At 38.7% G+C, this 23,184-nt stretch overlaps 1 protein-coding gene across 2 annotated transcripts in view; it reads left to right on the forward strand.

Annotated features, from left to right (window-relative positions):
- The window catches only part of PDE1C (phosphodiesterase 1C), a 225,034-nt gene that overhangs the window by 160,007 nt on the left and 41,843 nt on the right, over positions 1-23,184 (forward strand). For both annotated transcript variants that reach the window (XM_056485529.1, XM_056485530.1), the window contains 5 exons: positions 4,418-4,518; positions 6,236-6,364; positions 11,995-12,096; positions 13,399-13,519; positions 22,318-22,399. In XM_056485529.1, coding sequence (XP_056341504.1) covers positions 4,418-4,518; positions 6,236-6,364; positions 11,995-12,096; positions 13,399-13,519; positions 22,318-22,399 — 535 coding nt within the window. The remainder of the gene's footprint in view (positions 1-4,417; positions 4,519-6,235; positions 6,365-11,994; positions 12,097-13,398; positions 13,520-22,317; positions 22,400-23,184) is intronic.

The following is a 23,184-nucleotide window of genomic DNA, read 5'->3' on the forward strand; positions in this document are numbered from 1 at the left end:
CTTCACCAGCCTTGTTGCCCTCCTCTGGACATGCTCCAGCATCTCAACATCCTTCCTAAACTGAGGGTTCCAGAACTGGACACAGCACTCAAGGTGTGGCCTCACCAGTGCTGAATACAGAGAAAGAATGACCTCCCTGCTCCTGCTGGCCACACTGTTCCTGATCCAGGACAGGATGCCATTGGCCTTCTTGGCCACCAGGGCACACTGCTGCTCATGTTCAGTCAGCTGTCACTCAGTACACCCAGGTCCCTTTCTGCCTGGGCACTGTCCACCCACAATGTCCCCATGTATTCTTACTGCAATTAGCTACACACACAGTAGCCCGTGCAAACCAGTATGATGGAGCTGTAGTCCAGAGGAGTGTCTTCTGCTTCCCAGGGATATTCCCAAGCACTAATCATTCCCATACCCAAACAATATCTGCAATTTGGTTTGGCATCTAATATAGCACAATAGGAAACCACTCCACAAACTCGCAGCACTGTGACATTTCAGCTGTGCTTCTCGTGTTTGAATGCTTTCTCAAACTTTGGTTTTAGGTTTTTTCCTTTCTTCTTTGTTTTCATCTCACCCTCCCTGAACTATACAACCAAACTCAAAGTGCATAGATTAATGTAGTTTGAAAATAAGAAGTCATCAGTCCTAATGTTCTGCTCACAGCTTCTTACACGCGTAGTGTGTTCACACACAGTAAAGAAACATAAGGGGCATTTTCCTATTTCCAGGATTTGCTCACATCAGTATCTTCTCATTACTGTAGTATGTATAGTTCTTCAGTTCATCACTTCTCTAATGTTTATGTAAGCAACTTGGACATGCTAGAACCCAAGATTTTCGTTTGAGAAGTGTGTTAGGGCCATTGGTTTAACTCTTCAACAACAGGATGAAAACCACTTGTGAAAAATTTACATACAAAAATAGGAAAAAAACCCCTCATTTTTCTTGCTAACTAGTTATTTGTAATGTGGAAAAAAGTTGCTTTTTTCACATTTAAATAGTCTATATAGTTAAAATTTGTTCTAGTCTTAAAAGTAAGAAACATGTTTCTGGTTTGTCTTCACATGGTTCATTTGCTTTTGTCATGCTCCCTGTTATTTATGAACTCACTGAAGAGTTTTATTTCATCCCTCTTTTTTTTAAAATTTATTTTCAATTAAATCTTCTTTCCCTCTCCTTCTGTAGAATTTCATCAGCTTTCCTGTTATTTTTTCTCTCAGGATGGTGCTTTGGAGTTAGTTTGTTATACTTTACTGTATGGACTACAAAGTTTTTGTCTCTCTCATAGACAAAATGTTGAAAGAGAATTTGGAATTAATCTGATGTTTATCTCATAGAGGATTGGCATACAAGCATGATATGCAGGAACAGCTTCCAAGAGCTGACATACTTTTTGCTCATTTCATTCCTTCCTTTATTAAACTCTTTTATTCAGCTCTGATAATTACTTTCTTTGGTATTGTTTTCTGATTAATCTTTGCAACTGTTTGAAAACGCCATGATCTCTTTTTTAAGAGACCTTTTTTTAACCTAGACAATTATGGGAAAATTGTAAAACTTAAGACTTCTTTCTCTAATACACAAGAATTGCAGGAGACTATTTCTTGTAGCAGACATGAAAACTGTGAAAGTGCAGGTCTTCTCTCACATCTTCTAGTACTAAAGGGAAGTGAGATGATTTTCTCCACTAGCCTATTGTGATTAATAAGCAAATCATCATAAGCTTTGAAAATAATACCGTCTTTGGAGTAAAAGTTAATAAACTCTTGGGGAGGAAACTGGTTAATTACTTACATTGTAGCAATTTCTTGGAAATGCATTATTTTTTTTTTTGTAAGATTTGGAAACACTACTCTTTCCTCTTCCTTCTTTCTATATTCATCAGTCCTTTTGCTTACATGCAAATTAGCCTCTCTAGTAGCTAATGCTTCACATTTGTTGTATGTTTTTGAAAGGCAATCGTGCTTCCTTACTCTTTTTTTCATTCTGGAAGTCAATACTTGGTATTTCATGCCTTTTACACTCTGCCATTTCTGACCTCCTAGCATCACAGAAAGTTTGATATGGTTTTATTCTGGATTGGTTTTGTCAGCCCTTTAGAAATCAAAACCATTCACATTTCCTTGCTCTTTTCATCTTTTGTGGCACTGTCCTGCTGTTCTTTGTGGCTTTGTTATTTAAAAATTATCTCTCTGTCTCCAAGATGAAATTCACTACAAAGCAGAGAAATGTAAAGTCAGCACTCTGATGGAGATTGCATCCATTCTCTGCAGGGTCTTTGTTGTCTTGTTTGCTTTCTCTTGCAAGGTTATGGCAGGAAAAAGGGACAAAGAGGTTCCAGTTACTTCCTTGTGTTACTCACAAGCCAATTTTCACTTTGTTCTACTTACACTGCTTTATTTATTACCAACAATTAACAGCTGTAATTCCAGTTTTATTCTGGGTGATCTTCCTGGAATGCTGTTATGATTCTTAATACTGCTAATACAAGATACTGCTAATAATGAGATCTAATGCACCCTATTTGAAAACCTACCTTACCCAAAATTGTTCAGCAAGTGGTGCTTTGGTAAGGTATGCAAGTCAGCACTTTTCTGTGTATGTGCCTTAAGAGACAAGATAGGAAATCTCAAACACTACAGCTCATTGCCTCAGTGATGATTTAAGACTTGAGTCATGAGATCTTGTTAGTGTGGGCATTTTCAGATGCTGTACAGATGGTCTGAAGTGGATGTATTGGGCTAGCTGAGTGTGTTCTGAATGAGTTCTGTGTGCATAATACAGGCTTGCTCTGGCTGTTTCTGAGCCCCTGATTTTTTTATATCATTTGCAGTGTCTCTTTTTGGGAAATGGCAGACTCCTGTTAGCAATGAAACTCCAGATCTAGACATGTAGCCTGGAAACCCTAGCTCCACTTTTTCCCCCATTGCAGTTGTCAGAAGTTGTTGCTTGAAAGTTGAATTAATGTTCTTAATAATTTGGAAATAATTCCTTATTCAGAGGTCACACCTGGAAATAAAATTGAATATCTCCACCATCAGTGCTCTCCAGGCATGTCCTGGATCAATTGTGTAGATATGAGAAAACAGTGAAATTTTGGTTTCTGATCATTTCTTGCTCTCCTCACCATCCTCTCTCTCTTTCTATGGAAAAAAAAAAAAAAAAAGAAAAAAAAGAAGAAAATCCCCAAACAAACAAAAAGAAACAACCCAATCCCAAGAATTATCTTGTCTATGGTCAGCAGCATTGTGCAAAATATCTCTGGGCTATGTTTTCAAATTTCATCCTTAATGTAAGAGAATCTTTAATACCGAGACTTGTTCCATTCTTCACTGGTTATGCAGAGATGACTGTGAAACACAGATAAAGAGCTAGGCAGGTTGCTGTGTGCAGAGTCCCAGTGTTACCTGTGCTTCCCTGCACATGCTTAACACACTAGTGGTGGCCCCTAAGCTATAGGAGATGTCCAGAATAGATTTTGGAAGCCTTAGTGCCTTTGAATAAAAAGGCAGTTTTTATATGAATGTCTGTCAAAATGTTTGCAGGATGACAGTGAGGTGTTACAGAAGTATTTGGCAATCACTGTGGTGAAGGCTTTTTCTAAATGTAATACATTTAAGCATTTCATACAAATATTTACAGTATCTACAGTATCTAAAACCTCTGACTCCAAAGTGCTTGATGTTAACAACCTACCTTGTGGGCTACCAGTGAAAAAGCAGACAATAAAATGATTTGTTGATTCAGATAAAAATTATTAAAACCATCTACAATGAATAACGAATAATTTATAAATCTAAGGCAAAAGTGACTTAATCCCACAAATTTCAGGGCTTTCTCAAGTGTTTTAAAAAATTATAAATAAATAACAGGAGGTACATATTCTGATGTTATCTTCCTTGTTCTCCTCATGATTCAGTGATTGACAAAGACTTTTAGTTTGCTGGAAAATAGTGACATTCTTCTGTATCTGATTCTCTGCTACTCAGGTAAACTGAACTGAAAATACATACGCTGGTGTTATGTGTTTACCTGCACATCTATCATCAAGTTCCCCTTGATGAACCTAGATTTTCTTGAGTTTTCCTTGTTTCTCTTCTTTAAACATTGCTCTTTCAGAAGGGCACGTTTCCCCTTGCTCTGCCTTAAACCTTATTAGCTCCTGAAACAGTTTTGCTGAAGTTCAGTTTATTTAGATGAGGATTGAAGTTCATTTTACTTAGATGAAGGTCCAGGATGAGCACTGGTTTGGCTTTTATGTATCAAGCAGAGAAGTTTGCTTTAAAACAGCTGGCGACTGCAGAGGAAAGGTAATTACATGCAACACTGACTGTCAACAGAGGATAAATAACTTACCTTAGAAGACAAAAGTCTGAGAAAATGACACTTACCTGATTGTACTGTAATTTCTTTTCAGCACTGGCTGACAGAGCTGGAGATCTTCGCAATGATTTTTGCAGCTGCTGTACATGACTATGAACACACTGGAACCACCAACAATTTTCACATCCAGACACGGTGAGGCCACTGTAAATCATGATCAAGGGTCAGGAAATAGAGGGAGGAACCTTTGGAGAATAACAGCACAGCCACCTTAGAAAAGTGTAGGAACTTCTGCTTTCAAGTGTTACACGAGAAAAACTTTCTCAGGTTACGTTTAATTTTCTCTTGTTCAAGCATTCACAATGGAATTCATGTACTCTAAATTCATGAGCATTGTTTCATGTTAATAATCAGGAAAAGGAAAGTTCCAAAATATTTCCATGTAAAGTTTTCAAAGACAAATGGCTGTATAGTGCAATGTATTTTGATGAAGATAAAGTTTTGAAGGAGATCCTGTAATTTTACAATTTTTTCTCCTTGTTGAATTTGAAGAATCAAACATTATTGGCATAAATCAGGTATTCAGCCATGTTTGTTGCATTCATCAGTGAACATGAACACTACACATACTATTTTTACTTGAGCTGAAAACCACACCTGCAGCAACAGGATATGCTTGCCTCTACCTAATCATGGAAATACTTTTTTAAAGCATCATAAATTGCTAGAGTGTAATTAACTGATCACAAACTAGACTAGACCAGTGTATTTTATAAAACTTCTGGGTTGGTGTAAGAGAGGAAAATAAGATGAAGATGGCAGCAAAATTCAGAAGTGTGCAAAGATTATGAAGTCTCTAGTTTCAGTGGTAATTGGGCATCTAATGTCTGTGTATTATTTTGACAATAGGAGTATATTGGTAGAAATGCCAAAATGTTTAAATGTCCACAGCTGACAGTGCACATTTGGGCATTTCTAAGATGCATTGTAATTAAATTAGGTTACATGTCTGTCATTAAAATAGATGTCTGTGGTGTGTTAGCTGAACCCTGCTGTGCTGCAGTAATGGTTTCTAGGATAAAGCACATACATGCACATAAAGACAGGGAATGTAGAAAGAAGTGTCCCTCTCTATTCGGGTGAAGCCACGCTATTCTACTTACAACTTCATGCATAAAAGAATTAGAGATCTTCTGTACTTTCCAAACACTTATAAAAATATTAAAGGAAGGGCAGTCATAATTTAATTTTTCTAACATTGAACATCAGATGGTGTGAAGTGTCAGAGAATAAAAATATACACTGCTCTCTATGAAGCAGGTCTGAGTGAGGACTGTACCAAAACATGTTCACCCTCTGTTGCTGTTAACTTCTTTGTCTTCAGACCAGCTTACCCATTCATCAATGACAGATCTCTGCTCTGAGGCTTAAAATCAGGCATGAAGTACCTTTGGTCTTACTCTGTCCCACTGGAAATTGCTTTTCCAGACCACATAGTCTATCACACAGATGCCAGAAATTAGTTGAGTTATATCTTGCTTACAGCCAGTTTGCTGTTCTGGAAATAGTATTTGGTCACACCTTGCCTACTTGGGTACAGTTTTAATATCAGAGAGAACTAAGAGAAAGCCTCATGGTTCTACTCCAAGTTTACACACCTCTCACAGCTTTCAGCACTTGTTTTCAATTATGTAATAATGCAGTTAGTTGACTCACATCTGGTGAAAGAGATTGTGAAGTATTCTTTAGATTTCTTTTACTGCATAACAGCAATTAACAAAGTATTACAAGTAGTCTTAAAATGCTCATGTCTGTTCTATAGACTTAATTGCTGTAGCTGATCAATAGAAAACTTCTGAGTCTCTCTAGACAGGGAAGAAACAACCTTTCTTATGTTTTCTTTTAAATGCAGGTCAGACTCAGCCATTCTATATAATGACCGGTCTGTGCTTGAAAATCACCATGTTAGTGCGGCGTATCGTCTTTTGCAAGATGATGAAGAGATGAATATTTTATCTAATCTCTCAAAGGATGATTGGAGGTAAAAATGAAAAAAAAAAAAAAGAACACGGTGTCTCCCTATGAATATTGCAGCATCATCATAGACTGGTATTACTTTGTTTGAATAGCAATATGCATTATTGTATATTACATATTAGTCTTTCTATGCCACAAGAAAAAGAACTTTAAAAGATGTTTGTCTCATTTATTCCTGCTTTCAATTTTCACTTCTGATAGTGAGATGACTGTGTGACAATGGGCTACAGTATACAAATTGACTCCCATATAATTATTAAGTATCACAGAGACACTCTTTGTATACACGTAATTGAGTGTAGAGCTAGCCTGCTGTTTCTTTGTCCTAAAGCATGAATATAACCTTTATCTACTCTAACACTTCCTGGCTGGAAATTATAAATGGGACTTAATGCAAAACATAATCCAGTCCAGGGGGCATAGACCTACTACATATACTTAGGAGATTTTTAAAAAGACATAATTTAAAATAAGTCTCATGAAATATATTATTTATGTGCCAAAATGAGCCCATTGTTAACTTTCTAATAGCAGACAGTTCCAAGTGATGACAGTTTTCTGTTTTTATGGGGTTTTGTGAATTTCAAGGAGTGATAATTTAAAAATAGCCTAGTGTGCTAGACAGGAAGGATCCAGCCCCATGGTCTCTTTAATGAGAGAGGAAGCAACTTATGAAATCCTATGTGATACACAGTGCCTTCTACATATTCTTAAATATAACATAGTGCTGAGGAGTTTTTTAATCTAATTTTAACATAATTGTGAGGAAATAAGCCTGCCTGGGGGGCTGACTTCTACCAAGATGGTCAGTGAAGGCTGTGCTTGCTAATCTATTTAGCCTGATTTTCCTACTTATTTCAACTTTTCGACAGTGATGTGATCCTATAACCAAACACCAGGAACTAACAGTGCTGATTTCAGTCAATAGGAGTGTTATGGAGGAGTGTCCTGAAAACTCTATATATGAAATACCGTCATGGTGGGCAGCAAAAAGGAACAGAAAGAAAATATCTCCACTGAGATGTCACAAATCTATTTTAGGTACAGATGGAAATGCCTTGTCAAATATTGACAGAAAATTACTGGTTTGTTTAAGGTTGGTGAGGGAAACTTAAGGAACTTAGTGACTAGAAAGATCAGCCTTAGAGCCACTGTTCCTCTACAAGGAACAGCCATGGTTTTTAGTAGAACAGATAACTGAGTATGCTTCATTGCATAGATATTGACTTTAGGTAAATGGTCTGCTTTTGAGCTTTAAACTTTTTAAAGCTTTTGGTTGAATCAAAGCCAGTTTCAGATATTGCTCATTGATTCTGTAGTGCCAATATGTGTGTTCTGTTGATGCAGTGTGCTTAGAACCAAAGCTTCAAAGATTAACCCATCCCTTTAAAAACATATTGCAACTTCCTGAGCAAAATTTTCAGTGGTTTGCACAGCTTATATGCTCTCTCTCAAGTATGATTTTATAGGTGGCAATCAAGCAGCAGTGCTGCAGAATAAAAAGCATTGTCTGGAAATGCTATGACTCCAAAACATTGTGATTTCTACGTGCTTTTGCTTTTGACTATGAAATCCCGTAGGCAAACATTTGGGAAGCACTATAAACATCACCTGATTTCAGCAAAATCTGAGGTGTTGAAAAATAAAACCCAAGAAGCCCAGAATTTCCCCATTCTAGGACTCAAAATAGGACCCTCAGTATTGAAGGATGCTTTGGGCAGCTAATAAGATGTGCCCAAATTAAACTTCACTTTTTCAGACTGATAAATCTCCCTCTTCAAAAGGCCTGAGTGATGTTTTTGGAATCTAAATTCTTGAGTACCTTTCTGAGCTGAGCTCTGACTCCTTTTTTCACATTACTAGGAAAGGAAGATCTGATGATCTGCAATCTTAGATATATTTATGGATTTCCTAACTTTTTAGTATTCTGTCATCAAATTAGGGAATGTATTTTCAGGAAAGATATATAGAAAATTAGAGACACATTTCTTAGTTGAAAAATAAATGGCCATGGGTTTTGTAAGGAAAGCAGATGAGAATGGAAGAGAAATTTTGGGTTACAGCCAAGAATAAGAGAGTTGAATGCTTAAACAAGTTTTTTTTTTCCTCCACAGAGAAATATGTATATTTTTCTGGTGCTTATTAAATATTTGAAAATTAATTGAGTTGCTGCATTTTGTGAATCCCATTTGTGCAAGTTATGAAATGAAAAAACTATAACTATAGTTAACTAAAACTATAGTTGGATTTTTACTGTCTTTTAGGAGAAAGAGAGAGAGAGAGGATGTAGCTGGGGAGGAGGTACTGAAGAGCACTGTTATTTTTCTTTAATGAAAACGAGTGTGGATTATGAAGATCTCAGGATATCTCTTCCATATTCCTACCATACTTGATATTATGATGCCACATGACCAGGAGTAATACAAGAGATTAATTTAGTTCTTAAAGGCCAATGGAAGCTTATCTCCAGGATATTTCCAGGGTCTGAGTTGATAGGCAAGCTATCTTTATTGGAAAATGTTTTGATATGATCACATTTGTGAATACTTAACATGATGCATTTGTGGCTTTCTCAAAGAGATTAACTCAAGGATGTGTCCGAACTTACCAGTTTGATATAGTAGGCAGATTATAGGGGCATAATCCTTTTTCCTTTTTCACCAGCTTGCACTATTTCTTCTTTTCTTGGATACAGTTTTAAGTTGCCTACATTTTAAAGACCTGGACAATTTTTCTGTAGTCAAGTTACAGAAGAAATTACTCAAAATAGTTAGTATTTAAATGAATTAACATTTATCCTTCATGAGCTTCATTCTGAACACAAAACTGTATTTGAATACTACAGAATAAAGGAGAAAAAGATACAAATACCTGGGGGTTATCTGACTTTATTGTCTCACTGGTAACAAGAAGAGAGAGCTGAATTTGCCTGCCTGTTCAACATTTGTCAATAATAATATTTATAAAATGAAGTATTCAGTGCTATGGTTTGGACTGTTTTTTGGACAGTAGCAATGTGTTGATATTTAGATGTAGTGCAGCCTCTTCTCTTACCTGATTTCTTCTTTGAGTTTGTCAAATATTTCTCTAAAAAAAACAAAAAAAAATTGGAAACTTTTTCAGTTGACTTGCTTTTCCTCTGCTTTTATATACTTTCCTTCTCTAATAGAAAGATGTTGGCCCAGATAAAAACCACATCACTCTGAAAGTATGTGATGAAACATATTAAAATGCTTTTTGTGAATTATTAGAATAATTAAATATAGTCAAGAGACACTTCAGTGGAAACATATCTTGTAAAATATTTCCAGGGTCTATTTAGCCAGAGCTGCTAGGCAGCACGCATAATGTGTATTGTAGACTTTGAAGATGATTGCAGAAACAAAGTGGTCAAGATGGTCAGAGCAAAAATAACAGCTGTGTGTATCACAGGCTCTAATCTGACTCAGATGCAAAACCAAGAAATGGATAAATTTCTATCTTCCATTTGCTCTGTAATGAATTTCAGCATTATATCAACTTAGCACCAAATGCACAAATTTATAATCCTCTAATGTCACAACTTTTGAGATCTTCTATGCATTGCCTCTAACTTTTACCTATTAATTTTCAAAGTTACATGCTGTTGTGATGCCTGTTGTTTGAAGTGAAAAATAAGAACTTTTCAGTAGTGAAATCCTTTATTTTTTGCCATCTCTGAAGTATTTTTCATCTCTGTTTCGTGGAAAATCATGATCTGAAATATGTGTAGAGGTCAGGGAATGTGCATGTTCCAGATTTACATTTATGAAAGGGAAAGTAGTATCTGTGTGCTTGCAAGCATATGTATATTCTTGCACAGCAATCACTGACTCGTGCCTGAATGAAGCCCTTTGCTTTTATATTCCTAGTGCAATAAGCTATGCACAAAGTAACACATGCAGAGCAGTATGGTGGAGTATATAGTTCAGAGGATGCAGTGAAAAGTCTCCTCTTTCCCAGCACTAATTGTTCCCACAGCATTATCACACAATATTCTTGTAAAAGTATATTTCTATTAATTCAGGTTCTTGTCTCTTGGTCGTTTTAACAGAGATGTGTGTGCTGCTGGGAAGTGACCAGGACTCAGGGGAAAAAAAAATAAAATTAAAAAAATTTAAAAAATCGTCCATTATATAATTATTTGAAATGCTGTTAACTATGCAACTGACTGTACTTATGGGTTGGGAGGAGAAGGTGGTTATAGGGGTGAAGACCATGTCCAGCTGATACCATCAGTGTTGCAGAACTCTGGTGGTGAAGCATCACTCTGTGGCACCTTTGGGACTAGGTAAGCACAGCAGTCCTGGGTCTGTACAAAGTTGAGTGCAGCTACTATAGGCAAGAGAGGAATCATCAAAATAGATTTCATGAGACATTCATAAAAAGGAGAATTTGATTTATTTTTAAATGAACGCTGACCCATTTCTGTATCTTCCAAATCCTGAGTATTCTAAACTTGAATTCTTCTTCCTCTGTTAATCTGTAGAGACCTTAACAGAGAGAAAGAGAAAATAAATTTGTATTGTGTGCTAGATCAGAACACTCTGGTATTTTAAAATTTTTAGGACATCCATACCATCTTCAGAGAAATTTCAACTGGAGTCTGAACTGGTGTTGTAATACTACTACTAATGATGATAATTATAATAAGAATAATGAAAATATGAGAGAGAGAGAAATAACATCTGAGAGAAACAAGTGATGAACATTGCTCACTACCTGCTGACTGATGCCTAGTCACTGGCTCCAGTTTATATATTGGGCATGATGTTCTATGGTACAGAGCATGCCTTTGGCCAGTTTGGATCAGTTGTTCTGGCTATGCTCCCTCCCAGCTTCTTGTGCACCTGATCACTGTCAGAGTATGGGAAACTCAAAAGTCTGTGATTTGGAGTAAGTACTACTTAGCAACTATGAAATCATCAGTGTGTTATCAAGGTTATTCTTATATTAAACTCAAAACATGCACTGTACCAGCTAAGAAGAAAATTACCTGTAGCCCAAAAAAACAAAACAAAAAACAAAACAAAAACAACAACAACAACAAAACCCCAAAACAGGACAGCAAGTTTGCTTAACAAAATCTCATACAGGAGTAATTTGAATACATAATAGCAGGGAAGTACTGCAGGTTCTCAAAGGTCTTTATTTCATATATGCATCATATATACTAGGTGATTTTTTTTTTAATATGGTGGTTTTCCACCATATGACTCAATTTTAAACGTGCATATTGACCAGTTGAATCAAGTTACCTGATTCTGGGGCTTTAAACCCTTTTTTCCCTTCCTTCTAAGAATGCCCTAGAAAATAAAAGAATTTAAGAAGTTTGTGCTTAATTGAAAAAGGAGTACTAATACCAATGTGCTCTTCAGAAAACATCTAATATTTTCCTTACTGAGGATTAGCCACCTGACTTCATTTACATTCCTCTCATTTCTGTGTGCAGAAAATCCTTCAACCTCTTCCCCATCCCTGAAAGAGGAATAAAGAGTTGCATACAAAAGCATTGCTGTCAATAATTTGCAGATAACAAAAGAAACTGGAGTGTGTCTGATGCTGGTTTTTGTGTTTATCTTTCCTTGCTGCTCTCGTGCTGATGCTGTCCAAAAGGGAATTTAGAGCTCTAGTCATTGAGATGGTGTTGGCTACAGATATGTCCTGTCACTTCCAGCAAATCAAAGCTATGAAGAATGCTTTGCAGCAACCAGAAGGGTGAGTCACTTCACAACATAGTGCAGTGAGGGGGCTGCATTTCAGCTGGTGCTTTGTCAGTGTTTAGCTTCAAAAGAGCCTCTCCAGAGGCCCTTTCTTTCTTTGATATCTACAGCAATTTTCTTTCTGCTGTTGAATTTTGAATCAATTCACTTAGGAAGGGATGGGCACATGCCTATGTGCACAAATATATTCTGTGCTGCTGGCCCAAAGCTTTCAAATGTCAATATTGTTGGGACCAGCCTCACTGGGCATTTCCCTGGTGGGTATCATCAAGGACATAATTCATTAGAGTGACCTTTATAATTGAGTATGACTTATAAGTTATTAGACCTGCAGAACATAACTTGCACTTTGCCCTTATGCAGCTGGTATCAGCTGTCAGCCCTGGAAGGGGCCTGCATCATAACCATGGAGCAGGTGAAAACTCGAGATCCACTGAGAGAAGGACTGGAAAATAACAGATGGAGCAGTATGGGGGAAGCCTTTTCTTCTTCACAGTATTCCACTGGCAGCTGTAATATTTTGTCCACAGCTCTTCCCCAAAAAATTCCTTCTATATTGCTCTAAGTGATGGTCTGTTTTTCACCCTGGACACAGTTATGTCCAGAGCCTCCCAGAATTATACCTGTATCAGGATTATACCTATATCAGAATTACACCTCTATCAGAGCAGAGTGTGGCTAGCCCCCTGATCATCTCAGAAGCTACAACTCTTTCAACTATTTTACATAGCCAAAAAGCAGAATTAAATATGAAAAAACCCATACCAAGAAAGTATTATTTACTGGATTCTTGGGCTAGCCTCTTAGGTCATTGCCATAAGAAATCACCATCATTTTTTTCTGTTAAATCAGGGTTCCCTTCTGTACTCACACTGGTTTTCTATCAGTGAAACATTTATCAGTTATTGTGTAGACTTGTCAGAGCCCCAGAGATCACCAGTGTTCATTACAGTGGAATGATAGGGACCATCTTTTCTTCTGAGCTGCATAAAATACAGCACTGATGAAATGGGGAGCCAAGCAGCTCTTCAAGACTGCTGGTGTGGACAAGAAAGCCTGGAAAATTGCTGAGCAAGGCTGGGCAATATTTATTTTTGCATTTCTTAGTATCTCTTTTAAAACAGGAGTCATGTATGCTGGAGCAATAAGACAGTCTTTCATAGTTGTCTGATTTTATGATCAGGGAAACCACTTCACAACAAAGATTCTAATTACCTTGCTTTCCTGTAGGTAAGATTTTTGATGTCCTTCCCTGCAAGAGCAGACAATTAATTTTTTTGATCCTTTGGGTTTTCAGAATTGACAAGCCGAAAGCCTTATCACTGTTATTGCATACAGCAGATATCAGTCATCCAGCCAAGGCCTGGGATCTCCATCATCGCTGGACCATGTCTCTGCTAGAGGAGTTCTTCAGACAGGTAAAGCTAGGGAAGCTATTTTCTTTTCTGCAGTTCAGAGGGAGAGTGTAGGATTGGGTAAGGAAGTAGGAAAATATTAACACTTTGATGTTTTTAAGAACCTCCTAAGTGATATGAAGCTTTCTCCTCTAGCACCATTAGCACTGGGTATTATCCCTCTTAGGAAGCTAGTATCTGATGTATTCCCTATAAACACTACCTACATAGTAGAAATTCTAATTTGGGAAGCTATGATGCCTTTCAAATTAAGAAAAGATGGAATATATATCACTCTACTTAGCTCTGAAACCATAAAACCATGTTTGTGTAGCTGTACTTTATAAAACTCTACTTACATTTTTGTGATGGATGTGAAAAAGGCTTACTTTACCCCTACTTTAAAAGAAGTGAACTGATCAAAATTATAGTTCATAGTGGACCACCTGTTGGCAGACCCACAAATCTAGACAAATCAGTGAGCTCTCTGTGATGGTTACAAGGTTCTCAAGTGATTAATGAAAAACATTTAAAGAATTTAAAAAAAAGAAAAAAAACAGGTAAAAGCAAACAGATCACTTAAGGAATGTATAGGATACCTTTCTCCACTATGAATTACTAACCTGAGCAGTGCTAGCACTTAAGTGCTTATTTTCCCTGCAAAGTCCAATAATTTCATGTTATATAGTAAATTTAAATGCAAAAGGAAAAAATATGACAATTCTTTAAGACTTCTGACAAATTTTAAAAAATGGTATCTGTTTTTAAAGGCAGTAATCTCACCCCCCCTTTTTTTTTTTTTTTTTTTTTTTTTTTTTACAAGGATATTGCAAAAATTTGCTTTGAAATTAATCCTTTGGTTTGTTTTTCAAACCAAGAATCATTTTACTGGGTGGAAGCCAATACCTCATACCTGCAACTGATTCTGTCTTGCCATCTAAGAGGCTCTTGCAAGTCATATGATTTTAACATTAATTTTAGGGGAAAATCTGTGCATATTTATGCTTTTCTAGCTCAAAGTTATACTACACTAGATGTGTTAAAATGCATGACTGCCAAGGACTTGTGAGGGAATTAAGATTACCTCATAGTAAGATGGGAGACCATGAAACCTCCAAGTTTTGATTTACTTTACACATGTAATGAAGATAAAACTATTATTTTATATATTTAAAAGAGTATTTTAATTTCAGCCAACAAATTCTACTTTAGTTTTTGTGATGATTAACAACTTTTAGATGAAACTATATATGAAACTTGTATTCTAATTCCAAATTCAGATGCAATATTAATTTCCTCTTCAGGAAAACCATTGAGCTTACCATGAAGCATGGATTTGTGTTCATTGAAGTTATTTAGTACTAGATCAATGAGTACATCCCTACTTGGCATTACAAGAAAAACACACACCCTTCTCACAAATTGATGCCCTAGTTCTGGCCAGGACAGGGTTAATTTTTGCAGTAGCCAGGAGGTGGCATGGCTAGGACCTGGAGGTTATTCTATTCCATCTCACTTTATTTTCCAGGGATGGAGGAAGGGCTCTTTTATGGGTTGGGATGGTGTTGCATATGAATCACTTTCTCTCTCTTGAACTTTCTTATCTCATTGCTGTTTCCAGTAGATCATTGTTATTTAAGTTGCTAATCTTTACCTTTTGTGCTTCCAATTGTCCTTTTCCAATACCACTGCAGGGGGAGGGTGAGGGAAAGGGGAAGGGAGGAGTAAGTGAGCAGAACATGGTTTGGAGGTTTTGGTGGGAGCACTAAACTGAAGAATACCATTCCTAAACCAAAACAGCCTAGTTTGGCACCCACTGTGGGTCTCAAAGAATTGAGATAACAACAGATATGGCCACAGAGTGTTGGAAACAAATTTGATCTAAGCATTAGTTTTACTATGTATGGAGCCACTGGTCAAGATGTTGCTTGGTCTCTTCACAAGCCTGTGGTACCTAACCCTGTTAGTGAAGCCATGCAATTGTGATCCCTGTCCCAGGATGTGGGCATTGACAATGGGATTGGGAAGAGGACAGAAACTGTAAGCCTCTGGAGCAACTCCCATCAAGTGTGAGAGAAAGGTATTAATTTCCACAAGTATGTTCTAGTAGTGTGGTCAAGCAGGGAAAGCTGTGGAGAGCTGTATCCAGTATCTGAGAGAATTAGCTGGTAACCTATAGAATTAGGAGGTAACCTATAAAGATTCAAATAACAAGCAGTCCCTTGTAAACTCAGACACAGAACTAGAGGGGCTCTGCCTCCAGCAGGAGGAAAGTGACAACCGATTTATTGGACTGTGTGGATCCCATGGCCTGGCACATCAGATCTGCAAGAGTAATAAGGCTTTAGCTGACACTGACACACAGTGTACCTTGATGCCATCAAGATCTATAGGGGCAGAGTCTATCTCTATTTCTGAGGTGACAGGGGCATCCCAACAGCTGACAGGACTGGAAGCTGAGGTGAGCCTGATTAGGAATTAATGGCACAATCCCTCATTCTTACTGGCCCAGAGGCCCCGTGTGTCCTTGGCATAGATTAACTCAGGAGAGGGTATTTCAAGGACTCAAAATGGCATTGTTGGGCTTTTGGGATAGCTGCTGTGGAGACAGAGGAAATTAGACAGCTGAACACCTTGCCTGGTGTCTCAAGGGACCCTTCTGCTGTGGGACTGGTGAAGGTCAGAGAACAACAGGTACCAGTCACCACCACAACAGTGCATCATCAACAACACTGCACCAGCAGGGGCTCTGTGACCCTCATCCATGAGATGATTCCTGAACTGGAGAGCCAGGGAGTGGTCAGTAAGACTCACTCACCCTTTACTAGCCCCTTAATATGGCCAGAGTGTAAATCCAATAGAGACTGTGAGTGGATTATCATGGCCTGGACAATGTCACACCATCACTGAGTGCTGCTGTGATGGATATGTTGGAACCTGAAGATGATCTGGAGTCCAAGGCAGCAAAATGGTGCCACCATGGACATTGCTAATGCATTTTTCTCCATTTCTTTGTCAAGAGAGTGCAGGCTTTTACCTGGAGGGGTGTCCCATATGCCTGGAACTGATGGCCCCAGGAGTAGGAGCACATCCCCACTGACCTTGAAGAGGGTGAGACTCCAGAACACTTGCAGCATGTTGAGGACATTATTGTATGGCACAACACAACAGAGAGAGTTTTTTGAAAAAAAGAAGGTAATTCACATCCTTCTGGAGGTGGATTTTGCCATAAAATAAAGTCAAGGGACCTGCCCAGGAATATCAGTTTTTAGGAGTAAAATAGCAAGATAGATATAATCAGATTCCAGTGGATGTGGTCAACAAACAGCAGCTATGCCCCCACCAGCCAGCAAGAAGGAAACACAAGCTTTCCTCAGTAGTGTGGTCTTTGAATGATACATATTCCAGATTCAGTCATATGGTAAACCCTCTGTATCAAATGACCCAGAAGAAGAAACATTTTAAGTGGGGTCCTGAACAGCAACAAGCTTTTTAACAAATTAAACAAGAGATTCCTTGGGAGTGATAGGCCAAGTTAGGACAGGACAAAATGTGAAAAATATGCTGTACACTGCAGCCAGGAAACATGGTCCTTCCTGGAATCTCTGGCCAAAGGTACCCTGGGAGACTTGAAGGTAACCTCTGGGATTCTGGAGTCTGGAATACAAAGGATATGAGTCCTGTTACACCTCAACTGAAAAAAAGGTACTGGCAATTTATGAAGAAGTTCAAGCTGCTTCAGAAGGGATTGTCACTGAAGCACAGCTCCTTCTGGCATCATGATAGCCTGTTTTGGACTGGGTGTTTAAAAGGAAAACCATTTTCACACATTGTGCTTCAGATGCAGGCAAAGTGATTTGTGCTGATCACTCAGAAAGCTCAAATAGAAACCCCAAATTGCCCAGGGATATTGGCCTGAAGGCAAAATCACAAATCATGAATTGGTCTCAAGGCAAAAATTTTAGACTATCATCATCATTGGAGGAGGAAAAGATGATGTCCTGAGGAGGTCCCATCATACATAATCAGCTACCAGAAAATGAAAAGTCATATGCACTCTTTACTGATGGTTCTGCTGTATTGTAGGAATGTACCGAAATCAGAAGCTGCTGTATGGAGTTCTGTGTGATGAGTTGCAGAAATTAGGGTGGATTTAGGCTGCAGAGCTGTAAGATGTCCAGCTGGCTTTAGATTTTTCTGAATGAGAGAAATGGCAGTGCTCTACGTCTATACTGACTTGTAGATGATAAAAAGTACTCCTTGGGAGTGACCCACAGACCAATGGAAAAAGACCAGTTGTCTGTGTGGAGTAAACCCATCCAGACTGCTGGAATGTTCTGAAATGTGGAAAGACACTGCTGCCTGGCTTGCAAAACTTAAGTCAAGTAGATGCAAGTGTATCCAAGAATTGGGCTACTGGAGAACAACACAATGGATAGATGGATTGAGCTGCCAAGATTAAAATGTCTGGGTGGATCTGGATTGCCAGAATAAGGGTGAATTATTTCTGGCTCAGTGGGACCCAGGATGCCTCAGGTCACCAAGGAAGAGATACAACAGGGAGGAGATGGGCTTGTGATTGAAAGTAGACAACCATGGATCCTCTCTCTCAGCTTATCCACAGCTGTAAAATATGCACTGCAGTCAAGCAGGCCAGGTGGGTAAAGCCTCTGTGGTATGGAGTACAATGGCTGAAATATAAATATGTGGAGGCCTGGGAGATTGACTACATCACACTCTCACAAACCCACCAAGAAAGTGCTATGTATTTATAGTGGTGGAAACCACCACTGGAGATGTGCTCTGTGCCTCAAGTCACTTCCTGTAATGCCATCTTGGGCCTTGAAAAACAAGTTCTGTGGCAACATGACACCCCAGAAAGAACTGAGTCAGACAACAGGACTAATTTTAAAAATCACTTCATAGACAGCTGGGCCAGACAGCACAGTATGGAGTGGGTGTATCATACTCACTATCATGTACCAGCCTCTGGGAATACTGAATGGTACAATGGGCTGTTAAAAACCATATTGAAAGCCATAAGTGGACATTCAAACATTGGGATCTACATTTTGTGGAGGCCATCTGGTTAGTCCACACTAGAGGCTTTGCTAATTGAGCTCCCCCTGTGCAATTAAAACCCTCACATACCATAGAAGGGGACAAAGTCCCTGTGGTGCATATGAGGAATGTGTTTGGAAAGACAGTTTGGCTTAGTCCTGACTCAAGCAAATGTGGGATTGTTTTGCTCAAGGATCTGGGTGCACTTGGTGTGTAATGCAGAGTGATGGGGAAACGTGTACCTCAAAGGGATCTGATTTTTGTGTGAGAACAGTCTGTAATGTTGAACTGTATAATGTTGGCTGTTGAATGACACTGCCACTGTGTGCCATAACCACCATGGACCATGGATATGAACTGCTCCAGATATACCATGCATGATCTCCTGATGCAGCTTGAACCACGCCACAGCACACCAGCCCTTCTGCCCTGGAAAACACCTAGTGGATAGAACCCACAGTCATGGACTAAATGGACTCAACAGGCATCTTGGAAGGATGGCCACTGACTACAAAAATTATAATAGTGATTACAAATACATACATACACTTTTTTTCTTTTTTTCTGTATACACATATATAGATGGAAAGTGCAGGATTTGGGCATAAAGCAAATGGTATAGAATAAAGGGTAGGTACTGTCCTGGTTCTGAACAGGGTAATTTTCACAGCAGCCAGAGGAGGTGTGGCTAGGACCCAGAGGTTATTCTATACCACTTCACATAATTTTTCTGGGATGGGGGAAGGGCTTTCTTCTGAGTTGGAATAATGTGTCAGCAGTCAGGTTGGGCTCCATGCTGAGAATCTGCATGTGAATCACTTGCTGTTCTCTTGTACAATTTTGCTATTCATATTGTTCCTGTTACTGTTTGTTTTCTCATCTCATTAATTTTTCCAGGAGATTGTTCTAAAATTATGATCTGTATCTTTTTTGTGCCTTCAATTCTCCTTTCCATCTCACTCCAGGGGGAGGGGAACAGGTAATGGGGAGTGAGTGGCTAGTGCATGGTTTTGAGGTTTTTAGGGGGAGCACTAAATTGGAGAATACCATCCCTAAACCATCATATTGAGAACTACTACTAGCCAAGGGGATATGGTTGTAAGGAACTTGCTTGACCTAGGATTGGACATTTACTTCCTTATGGTTACTTTACTGCAGACCCTTTACCTCTCCTCTCCTCTCCTCTCCTCTCCTCTCCTCTCCTCTCCTCTCCTCTCCTCTCCTCTCCTCTCCTCTCCTCTCCTCTCCTCTCCTCTCCTCTCCTCTCCTCTCCTCTCCTCTCCTCTCCTCTCCTCTCCTCTCCTCTCCTCTCCTCTCCTCTCCTCTCCTCTCCTCTCCTCTCCTCTCCTCTCCTCTCCTCTCCTCTCCTCTCCTCTCCTCTCCTCTCCTCTCCTCTCCTCTCCTCTCCTCTCCTCTCCTCTCCTCTCCTCTCCTCTCCTCTCCTCTCCTCTCCTCTCCTCTCCTCTCCTCTCCGACTTAACCTATATCAGAAAAGATCCCCAGATCTGTTGATTTCCCAGAATTTTGAGATGTGACATGACACACGTCTTCACACATCAAGTGACCATGCTGTAGACATGAAAGATTCTAAGTAGAATACTGTTTTTTATACTCAACATTTATGAGCATCTCTTCAAGCAAACATCTTCCCTTAATTAATTAGTTCTACTAATGTGTTTTAGCTAGCCATTAGGGAGCTTCTCAAACAGCTCAGAAGCCAAGTGCCTCTTTGAGCAGTCACAAAGACAGGCAGGTGTTCTTTTCCAAGAAAATAATATGCTGGCTTTTAGGAGGTCTAAGGAGTAAGAGAAGGATTATGAGCTGGCATTGAGAGATGTTTTTTTCTGGGTAACACAGCTGACACAATAAAGGAATATTACTTGGAAATATTTCTGTGTTTAGTTTGTGTTTTACCCTAATATTTGTATATCAGGCTCGTAAAATAAATCACAATTGTCCTATAGTAGAAGGATACTATTGCTTGTTGTTCTACATAAAATCCTAACAGAACTCGTGCCCCCCTTTTATAAGAATTCAGCTCTTCTTATACCCACAGAAGCTTTTCTGTGCTTAATTTCCTGAATATTTTAGCTTTAGTTTTTGACATTAGTCAGAACACTAACAAGAAGTTCAACACAATTATAATGAGCTGCTAATTTAAGTAAGTGATTTTACAGTGTATTTAACAGGCTAGTTAAATTTGAATGCTCTGTGGGGAGTACTGCAACTATGTCATCCTATACATATCTTCTCAACATAAAGCAATGTTATAGAGTGACTGAATTAAATTAAAGTGCCTTTTGAAACATGTGACTTGAAAAACTGGAAAATTGAGAAATATGGGGTTATAACTCTTAGTCTTCCACCATATTGTGATGCTAGATATGGACTTTCAGTTCTGAGGGTTGGTGGCATATTTGGATTTACGTGGTTAAAATGTAAATGTAATCTAAAGGTAACGTGAAATGTTGGATTCACAGCATCATAGAATACCAGGCTGGAAGGAAGCTGAAGGATTATCTGGTCCAACCTTTCTTGGCAAAAGCACAGTTTAGATAAGACAATCCAACACCCTATCCAGCTCAATCTTAAAAGTGTCCAGCACTGTATTCCAGCTGTGGCCTGGCAGATGCTGAGTAGAGCAGAATAATGGTTTCATGATCCCTGCTGGTGATGCCCTTGTTGTTTTCTTCACCAGAGCACCACAGTCTTCACTCATATTAGCTTGTTGTCCAACAGGACCCTCAGGTCTTTTTCCACAGAGTTGCTCCCCAGCTGGGTTGCTCCCAGCCTGTGGTGTGGATTATGTTTTCCCAGGTGTATGATCTTACATTTGTCCTTGTTGAACTTCATGAAGTTTCTTGTGAGCCCACTCTTCCAGCCTATCCAGGTCAGGTCTACCTGCAGGTTGACTCTCTCTTTAGAAGTGTTCCATTTTCCACTTGGTTTTGTACCATCAGCAGCCAGGGCACACTTGATCCCATCATCCAGATCACTTATAAAGATATTAAACTGCATTGGGTCCTGTATCGACCACTGGAGTATCCCATGTGTGACAGGTTGCTAGTTTGAAAAGAAGCTATTTACCCCCACTTGCTGACAGCTCCTGTCAGCCAGTTCCACCTGCTATACTTGTTTGTATGCCACTTGTCTAAACTGTAACACATCAGTGTCTTTAGGAGGTGGCTATTGGAAACCACATCAAAATTCTTGGAGAAATCCAAATAGACAATGTCCACAGCTTGTCCCACATCAACCAACCAGGTTACTTTCTCATAGAAAACTGTTAGTGTTTTCTTTGGAAAAAATTTCTAATCTGCATCCAGCCAGCCTTATCTGAAAGATTAAAAAAGACATGCAAAGAAGTGCAAGCCCTGAAAAATCAGTCCTGACACTGATGTTTTCTCATTAAAGATTTGGTCTGAGAACTGAGCTCTCTGGAGAACTGCAGTGAGAAGCATTCCTGTGCTCAAGAATGGTTTTTAGTTGGTACATAGAAGTACCAAGCAAGCAGGGAAAATTCTAATGAAAAGTCACTGGAATCAAGATGCTTAATTCACCAACTTCTCCTTGGACTACAGCTTTTCTAATGAGACTCAAATTCTCCACAATTTATATTAAAAAAACCCCAAACAATCTAAACAAAATCCAAACTTAATTAAAGAAAGTAAAATGAGAGACTTTTATAATTGTGACATAATCTATGAAAAGTGCAATGTGTCTTGTCTTTTACAATTTTCTTCTCAATTTTTTTTCTCCAGGGTGACAAAGAAGCAGAGCTAGGGCTGCCCTTCTCTCCTCTGTGTGATCGGAAATCTACTATGGTTGCTCAGTCTCAAATAGGTATGTCCTTTTTGGTGCATGCAAAGTAGCACCTTAAAAAAACAACTTCATCTTCTCAATAAGATCCTAATGATTTCATCATCTGGAATTATATTAGGGAGGAAATAAGGCACAATGGCATTATTTTCTCCAGATCAAAAATTCAAAGAAGAGCGATTAAATTTATGGTGGTGGTTCCATACAGTAACCAAATTACCTCTAATGTGTCTCCAGAAATATCTACAGTACCTGGTTATGACACTTACTCCATGATTTTGTGAGCTGTGAAGACAGGGTACACATGAGAATATAATGTGAATGAGAGTCATTGGTGTATATGAAAATGTAATGTCAATTACTTTGATGACCTGGACAAAATTTATTCCTTTCACCCTTTCCCTCCCAATGCTTTAAACCAACCATTATTTTTCACAGAAGCCAAGCAACTAGCAAACCTTTTTCTGCTCCACCCATTCAGAAAAAGAGATCTTTTTACAGACACACCAACAAAACCAGCTCTTTCTCTACCTCTCCTTCAGTTTCTGAGGGAAAAAGTAGGGGAAGGATGAGGCAACAAGCCTCACATTTAGTGGAAAAACAAGAAGGGGGGCCTAAGTGAAGTAAAACTGTTCAGGGATCTTGGTGCAATAAAGAGGACATGAAAAAGGTGGTTTTGAGGTGGATTTTTGTACCTTGAAAGTAAATGAAGTAGATAGAACATGTTCCACCTCACTGGAGAATAGGTAACCAAATGGAATAAAAGAAGAAAGATTACATGGACACTAAAATTGAGAGAACTGAGAAAA

Source organism: Oenanthe melanoleuca, chromosome 2 (assembly GCF_029582105.1).
Source record: "Oenanthe melanoleuca isolate GR-GAL-2019-014 chromosome 2, OMel1.0, whole genome shotgun sequence".
NCBI lineage: Eukaryota > Metazoa > Chordata > Aves > Passeriformes > Muscicapidae > Oenanthe > Oenanthe melanoleuca.